This window comes from Ptychodera flava, chromosome 1 (assembly GCF_041260155.1).
Source record: "Ptychodera flava strain L36383 chromosome 1, AS_Pfla_20210202, whole genome shotgun sequence".
In the NCBI taxonomy this organism is placed as follows: Eukaryota; Metazoa; Hemichordata; class Enteropneusta; family Ptychoderidae; genus Ptychodera; species Ptychodera flava.
The window spans coordinates 40,304,669-40,313,667 of NC_091928.1; the positions used below are offsets into that span (position 1 = coordinate 40,304,669).

Consider the following 8,999-nt stretch of genomic DNA (forward strand, 5'->3'; position numbering starts at 1 on the left):
TGTTTTATTTTGCATTATCTATCCTCATTCTAAAATGGCAAGGGTTGAAAGACTGACACTCAAAAAAAGTACATGGCAAAATTAAAATGCCTCTTATTCAAAATATAGGAACTTTATTGGCAAACAAATAGTCGTTTTTACATAGAATTTAAAGAACATAATGTGAAAGTTTTAGAAAATTTGACTCAGCCAAAGTGGAGTTAAATTCTTTGGAAACCTTGAAATTGGGAGAACAAAGAAGCCAGGAAATCGGATGATTTGCATACATTTGCATAAATTAACTTCTTTATCACACAACTTACGACTGCTTGACAAGCTAAAAGGTGAACCCAACCAATTAATCTTGGGTTTTGAATGAATATTTGCAAAAAAGTGATTTTTGAGCAAAATACGCTGTGTTGGGTGCAGCGCCCCCTTAAAGTGGATTTGATTGGATAATTCACTGAATAAAGGTACCTTATTTTACTTTTATCTACATGAACAATTGAATTCAGCGTAATTTTTCCACCCTTTCTCGTAAGCAATATTAACGATATCCTTCTGGGATACATTCGCATATAAAGGTTAATCCCGTTCTGTTTCAGTGTGGCATGCAGACGCTTGTTGTTTTGTCATACGACTCAAAATGTATTCACCTAGGCATGGGATGGTTGTTGCCATTGTCTTTGGCCTTCACTCTTGACGATATAAACAAATTTGTAATTGGAGGGTTTACAATATGTGAAAATATTTTAAATTTGAAAAATTTGGGCCGATTGTAAAAATTATCAGCACCCTACGATTTGTCAGTGCCGCCCTTCGGCCAGTCGACGTTAGTTTTTGCCGATCTTCTCTGGCTTTTCCCCTCTGCAAGAGATTCTCATCTCTATAAACCTAGTGGAAGCGACGCCCGCGCCCTATCATTTGTGCTGCTCAGTGAACGACGATAACCCCGGGATCCAAAATATGCCCTCAGGGTCAAAGTTGAAGAACGAAGGTCAGCAAACAGTGTGTCACGTGTGCGGCACACATGTCGTCGCACTTTGATCTGCCAAGATGCCGGTCCGTGACAACTACGATTTTGTCTTTCTGATAGAAGCATTAGGATTTCTGTACTTTGTAATAACGCAACATTATCACAGGGTATTACGAATCGATGTCAGAACGCTCTTTCTCAGCATTGTTCTGGGATTGCCGATCTGTCAGGATATAATAGGTGGTCTGTTTGGATTACTCCTCTTCACAGTACTATGTACCGCCGCGTACGTGAGCTTCCCTGTCGATGACGGTGCCATGGGTGACAGAGTTACAGTCAATGGCAAGGCGGTCTTGATAACAGGTATGGGCATGCGTAAAGCAATGGCTTTATTGATATTATCGCATTGTGTTTGGGCCAATCTGCATGCTGACAGGGTGTACGATCTAAGTGTACTACAATCCACAGCAGTTAATACTAAATAGGGCTATACGCTTACAGTGTAACAGCTATTTTGACGGATGCTTGTTACATAGACAGTAGAGGAGGGAAGAGCCCTATTGTCTATTTAACTTACACTTATTTAATAAGCTTATAACTTGTAAGGTGCTGGAAATAATGAGACGGCTAGTCAGTACGATCGCGCATGTCCAAGTCAGTCAAAGTATAGATAGAAAGATGAAGTCGTGTATGGGTAATATTCCACAAACTAGGTACTCTTGTCAATGATCGAATCGATTGCATATCGTTTGCTTCCGGTTATATTGGGCCATGATAGGGATTACAACAGTAAAATCAAGAGGACATCCACTGATTATGTAACAGCGGTATACATCGTTGCTCGAACCATGGATGTACAAAAATAGATCTATTTTTGTACATCCATGCTCGAACAGTCTGTTGGGACGAATCGAAACTACGCCGCTGTGAAGAGCTAATGAATGATTATCATACTGTGACTTGAAGAAATTAAAGTTATGCCTTTAAATTGTTGTCGCAACTTGTCATTATCACGTAATCCAATCATGATAAATACACACACACACACACACACACACACACACACACACACACACATTCACACACACATATTATGGGGTTCACATCTAGGCCCAGGGCCGGCCAGAACTAATCCGCAGAATGTGAGAAGATAAGCTAATCTTTTGTCCGCGTTCACATTACGTTCAACGCTGTCCTAGCCTAGATCATTTGGTAGCGTCTAGCTAACCGTCTAGCCTAAACTGCAACTGTCCACAACCGAGCCTGCAGCGGGATTTACTGCAGGTCTGCTGTTCATAATCTGGCTAAGTTCTTCGTAAAACATACAGGTCTTTCTTCCCCGACCGCTTGTCCTATTATTATCAGAAACTTTTTTGAATTCTGACTTCAAATGTTTCATCTTACGTTTGCATTGATCTTGGCTACTATCAAACCCATGCTCTGACAAATGCTGTGAGATGATATTGTACGCGATTCGATCCCTCGACGTGCCGTCCATCAGATTTTTCACCATATCTTCGTTCCAAATGCCTAAAAGACACTTGATTTCTTCCGTAGCCCAGTTGACTCCTCGACTCGCCATGTCTAAAATGATACTGAATCGTCGAATAGGTCAAAGACTACACTGCATGTCAACTACAGAGGGCGTCAACTGGGACCTGAGTCGGACAAAACGCGTTCACATACGCTGTTTACTGCTCGGCCACAGACCTGGGTCGGCCACAAACCACCCCTCTCGACTAGGACAGAAATTGTCCGGACAGTGGCCGGCCAAAACCGTTCACACCTGTTTTTTTGGTCGGCCACGAACCTGGCTAGGACAAGGGCCTAGTCTTTTTTGGCTAATGTGAACGGCCCTTATATATAGATAGATAGATGGATGGATAGATAGTGATAGATAGATAGATAGATAGATAGATAGATAGATTAATATAATAAATTGTATGCTTATATAAATAATGTTACAATGTTCTAGAAGTCAAAAGACTTAAAATAATCATCTGTTGTCTTTTCACATATTTACATTGATGACAGGTTGTGACACGGGATTCGGACACGAGACCGCCATACGCCTAGACCAGCTTGGATTCACAGTTTTCGCCGGGTGTCTTAATAAAGACGGGGACGGTAGCCGTCGTCTCCGGGCACGTTCCTCCGATAGACTGGTCACGTTACAGCTTGACGTCACAGACGACAAGCAGGTGGAAGATGCCGTCAGTGTGATAAAATCTAACGTAGGATCGGGAGGTAATGGCATCATATTGAATCACGCTAAAATACTGCATGAGAAAAGCAGGACTCTGCTGAACCGGTCTTCACAACGTATCATCCATTTTCGAGGCGGCCTCACTTACGTTGCATTGCAAGATGGTGAATTTAATAGTTTAACGGGGGGGGGTGCTGACTCAGTGGATTTCTGTAGTGCTTTGATGATATAATTATTTATCTATTTATTCATTTATTTACACTTACGTGACATTGGCATAAAATGAAATACAAAACAAAAGAATCACAAGATTGAAAAGCTTCAAGAAAGAGATGAAATAAGCTATCTCAAAATTACATTTTATAAACTTTCATCAGCTCATGTCCCTGTGAGCCCTTATTGTTCGGTTAGTACTCTATTGTTTCTTCATACGTTTGAAAATTATGTGTAATAGAACGTTATCTTTTCACTCCTCTTTTCAACATTATTATAAAGAAAATGACGGCATTTGTACTTTGATGTCCAATTCTAAAAGCTTCTTTATTAATAGTAAAGTAGACGATCGGCGGAACGGACTTTATCTGCGTCCGTCGTCGCTGAGGGCGACATTACTGAGGTCTTCCGCGGACCGCCACAAATCGTTACTCTCTCCATATGCAGCAACAGCTAGAACTCTGCGAAGCATCGTCGAGCGAAAGCAAAGCTCTAACTCGCTAGAATTTATATTGCGTTTCAATTTGTTTGATCGAAATCGGTCCTGTTTTATATTCACAAAAACTTTAACCTAATGATAGCATCAATCAGAGGATCAATTAGGGATTTTTCTTGAATGTTGAAATACCCCAACAATATCCCACAGGGTGTTGTCTAAATGTCCGTCCCCAGGGGTGGGTAGGTGTTTCGTTGTATCGCTTATAAAGATATATTCTACCAACCTTTGGTGTTTCGGTCTTAACTTAGCACTGCCCTTGACAATCTTGCGTATACGTTTTATCAACATGCTGCGTCTATTATCTGATGAGTTTGAGTGCCTAATTAGCCAAAGTAATCAAGGGTAAATTACTAATCTGTGGACGCTCTCACCAGATTATCACTGGATTACATTTGACAAAGTCAATAACGAACGCACCAGCAAGGTATCTTCAGTTATACCTTGCTGGTGCGTTCGTTATTGACTTTGTCAAATGTAATCCGGTGATAATCTGGTGAGAGCGTCCACAGATTAGTAATTTACCCTTGATTACTTTGGCTAATTAGGCACTCAAACTCATCAGATAATAGACGCAGCATGTTGATAAAACGTATACGCAAGATTGTCAAGGGCAGTGCTAAGTTAAGACCGAAACACCAAAGGTTGGTAGAATATATCTTTATAAGCGATACAACGAAACACCTACCCACCCCTGGGGACGGACATTTAGACAACACCCTGTGATATACCTGGACACAACGTAGAATATATCATGGAATCGTGTAAGATGCAATCACGTCTCTTTCAGGTTTGTGGGGATTGGTGAACAACGCTGGCGTGTCCCTAATTGGAGCCATAGAACTATTGCCAATGGAGATCTTCGAGAAAGTCTACAATGTCAATCTACTCGGCACAATACGTGTTACCAAGGCATTTTTACCGCTGGTCAGAAAGGCCAAAGGTCGAATAGTTAACTTCTCAAGTACATCAGGTATCAACTAAAGTATCTCTATGTCTTTAAAATGGAAGTGAGATCTCCTGAAATATGTGTGAGGTAAAATTTGCTGTTGCCTCGCTTAAAAATGGAAGGTTGTTCTAGAATTTATGTACATTCCGCTGCTTGTGTACAAAGAAGTATTGTCTACCAAGCGTCCACGTTTGCTTCCAAAGACTAAGACATAGGAAAATTATTAATCAGACTGTTTTCTCGAACCACCATTATTTTGTGATTGTTCAGTGTATATGTAGCGTTGACTTGTCCGTGCAACAGGTCGATAATATCGTCATATTATATTGGCCTCTTGACAGGGGTCGCTCCCGTGGTGCCCTTCGCCGCATACTGCGTGTCCAAAGCTGGAGTTGAGATATTCTCCGATGTTTTAAGACAAGAGATGCTGGACTGGAGTGTCAAAGTGTCAGTCATTCAACCAGCAGGATTCCAAACAGGTATTGTTACTTTGGTGTCCATAGATTTGCCAACTAGTCCACTTTCCTCAATATTTATTTTTCGGGATAAGTAGAACCGAAATGAACAATTGTACAATCGGAAAGGTGGTCGCAAAGTGTACCTAAGTGTACACACATTTGACCAACATTTGTAAACGATCGACTGAAACTGTTTACCTGCGCAACGGACCAATGTGTCAAGTACGCACAAAGCGGAATTTTAGAAAACTGATAATTCTTTTACCACATCGAAAGGATTGTGAACGGATGGCCGCTTTTTCGTCAGACATGTGAAACTGATTTCTGGAAAAAAATACGATATTGATCATTGCGGAAGAGTGCCATCAATCTGTCATAAAATTGCCAGACCTACTGCGCATGTCAGCTTCTGAAGCGCTATAACTTTTGACAATCAGTGCTTTTTATCACAACTGGAAGTTGTGATATAGAGGTGGTTTCAACCGGTGTTTGATGTCGTCCATTTCCGTAAACGACAAAAAGTCAAAAACTGCTGAACGGACTGCGTTGATATTTGATACCGATACATAGACTGGTTCCAAGGTTCCAATTCCGAAAAATGGAGCCAAACGGAGCGCCGGTTAGATAGTTTTGGGAAATTTCTAATCCCCCTTTTTATCTAATTGATTTTAGGGGTCTTTCATATATGTAGTTTTGGAATGTACACCAATCCTGCATTGTGGACTGTTTTATGAGTTGTTGAACAGAATGAGGTTTTGATGAATGTTAGAAATATGCAGGATGGCTGATTCGAAGTATAAGAGATTTCTATGGTCTTTTGGGCATCAAAAGCATTAAAAAAACATATTTCATAGTTTAGATTCTCACTTTTGAGATGACCCTAGGCATTGTTAAGTAAACATCCTTGAGTCAATATGCAGACTTTGACATTCCAGAAATTAAGTGTCCACAACCTCACATGTTACAGTCTTTCACTACAATGGTATGGCCCAAACCATTGTTATCAATGGAGAGTGTGGACCTGTCTACAGGAAATTGGGGTGAACAGGTTAGACAATGACTGTTACAAGTTGTAGGTTAGTTATCAAGGTAGCACCAGCATAGAGTCCTGAGTATCTGTCCATGTGTTCTCACAGCAAATTACAGGGAAAAAAATTATTTGAGAAGTTTCTCTCCTTTAAATAGAAGTATATTACAATTTAAACTTGTCATGGATAGATTGCTCTCAAATGATCTGAAACACAGTTATTGCCCATTAGCAACAAATCTATAGCAAGATTTATGTAAAGTTCATGAACTTACACAAGGTATTAGACAAAAGATGACCATGACTTTGCTACTTTTCAACATTTATTTCAATCAGATTTCCCCAGCTTAGTGTATAATTTTGTAATCCTAATTACTGTCAACTTAGCTTTCCTAACTTATTCATACCTCATTATTCTTACACTACTGTTATACCTTATAACCACAAAATTTCAAGAGATGCATATATGATTGTCACTTAACAAACAATTTACAAATATGTCTTCTGCTTTTTCTCCATATACATAAACATGTCTCTTTTCTCATGAAAATGAGCTTAAAATCGCAATGTGAAAAATAGTCTGTCAGCTATATGTTGCTCATTGACTTCGTGGTCTGTCTAATTCACAGTGAGTGTGGTTGTTGATAAATGCCGATAATACTAGGCGGTCATTATGTCCAAGCGCCATTGGCGGTATTTTTTAACATAATGACCATAGGTCATTACTGCTGAACAGACTGCATCGATATTTGTAGAGATATTCAGACTAATTCCAAGGTTCCGATTCCGAAAAATGGAGCCAAACAGAGCAGCGGTTAGATAGTTTGGGAAATTTCTAACCCCCTTTAACTAATTGATTTTAGGGGTCTTTCATATATGTAGTTTTGGAATGTACACCAATCCTGCATTGTGGACTATTTAATGAGTTGTGGAACAGAAATGAGGTTTGATGAATGTTACAAATATGCAGGATGGCTGATTCAAAGTATCAGAGATTTTCATGCGCTTTTGGTAATAAAATTGATAAAAAACAACATATTTAATGTTTTAGATTTCTCCATTTGTTATGACCCTTAACATTACCGACTTGATGACATAACTAGCTGCTGGACCTGTTTACTGGCGCATTGATTTAAAGACAAAGATCTTTTTATTTTGTAATAAGGACGTGTGATTTCGTAAAACATAGTCTATTAGCCTGGAAATGTGATTTTTGCGAATATTGCTTACCCCACTGACAAACAGTGTGGTTTGTAAATGGCTGGAATTCGCTACTTCGGGACTTTGTTTTCTGTGTGCATTTACTGACAAACTCCAAACCCGCAGCACCTACCCATTCAGTATTTCATGTACAGGTGTACCCAGAGATAGAGTAGTTTCACAATGTGCCAGTTGTGATCAGTGCCATTGGCGCTATTTTTTGCTCCAGGAAAGTACTTTTTTTCCTCTTCGTCTCTGCAATGATGTCTCTGCAACGTGTGTTTAAATACAATGTATTTGCATAGCAGACACAGCGCATTGTCTACAATGTCTTTTTAAAGAGTGAATTTCAGTCTGACATCAGTTACTAACAATTACTTCGGACATATAATTTTCACACCTATAGAGGGCGTGTTCATAAGCGACCCGGTTTACAAGTAAGAGTAGAAATCGTTGTTTAAGCATTTACAAATAATCAAAAGTTACATGTGATTTAGCGTTATCTGAATTAATCAATATATTAACATTTCAGATATTGTGTCAAGGTCAAGATTAGAACCAATATTCCACCAAATGATGACCTCTTTGACGGCCGATGTAAAAGAAGATTACGATGTTGAAAGTTTCAGAAACAAATTTTCCAGAGTTCTGGAGCGAGATGAGATCTTACAAGGTTACGTCTCTGATGACCTCGTCCAAGTCACGGAAAAAGTGGAAGACGCACTGACGTCGTCGACACCCCGTCATCGCTATCCCGTCGGTAGGGGCGCTCGTCTTCTCACCTGGGTCGCCACTTATCTACCATCGTGGATTACTGATGGGAAATGGACCATGGCGATGCCAGATTATTTGATTGTAAAGCCAAAGAAGAATACTTGATGACGTGAAATTCAAACTTTGCGGATGAAATGAAAATGCATTATTTGTCAGGAAAGGGCATTCCGTGGGGAAAACGTCTTTTTTGAAATCCGTGACATTAGCGACAGCATTCCCGGCTTTGACTTAATACAGTTATTCATATACTGTATCACTCATACACTATTTAGACAATTTTGGGACCAATCCTGACGGGTGTAGCATGCTAGCAGGGTACGCTTTCCCATTCCGGACACCTGTTACCACCACTAACTATCAGTGGTTCTGGATGGTCCTACTTAAATTTGTAAATCTCAAATGTCCCATAGACCTGGTAATGTAATACCTTGAATGAAGTGATTATTGGACCAGTTTAATGTCACATTGACAGTAAAATAAGAACTTGCAGCGGATTATTCAAACTTATTTTGCAGACGGCGGCATGCCTAGAAGCTCTTCCCACACATAAAAAAAATGATATTTTGATTTACTCAGTGACGGAAAAAGATGTTCGCGACTTATCGATTTTGTTTTTTAATTGGCACAGGCGCCTTGTCTACTTTAACTACAGCCCTGTCTTTTGTACCATCACACGGAATGAGTTAAAGGGGAAGTTCACCAAGGATGATTTTTACATATG

General features: G+C 39.8%; 1 protein-coding gene across 1 annotated transcript; it reads left to right on the forward strand.

Moving 5' to 3' along the window:
- The first annotated feature begins 982 nt into the window (after nucleotides 1-982).
- On the forward strand, nucleotides 983-8,999 carry LOC139137144 (retinol dehydrogenase 7-like). The gene is made up of 5 exons (XM_070705113.1): nucleotides 983-1,318; nucleotides 2,990-3,202; nucleotides 4,661-4,843; nucleotides 5,161-5,298; nucleotides 8,037-8,999. The coding sequence occupies exons 1-5, from the start codon at nucleotides 1,036-1,038 to the stop codon at nucleotides 8,381-8,383; spliced, it is 1,164 nt and encodes a 387-aa protein (XP_070561214.1). The 5' UTR covers nucleotides 983-1,035; the 3' UTR covers nucleotides 8,384-8,999.

Bases quoted from the DNA above. Each gene is read 5' to 3' on its own strand.
- LOC139137144 (XM_070705113.1), top strand. From the start codon at position 1,036: ATGCCGGTCCGTGACAACTACGATTTTGTCTTTCTGATAGAAGCATTA. The intron at 3,203-4,660 runs GTAATGGCATCA...CGTCTCTTTCAG, and splicing joins ATCTAACGTAGGATCGGGAG to GTTTGTGGGGATTGGTGAAC. The intron at 4,844-5,160 runs GTATCAACTAAA...GCCTCTTGACAG, and splicing joins TAACTTCTCAAGTACATCAG to GGGTCGCTCCCGTGGTGCCC.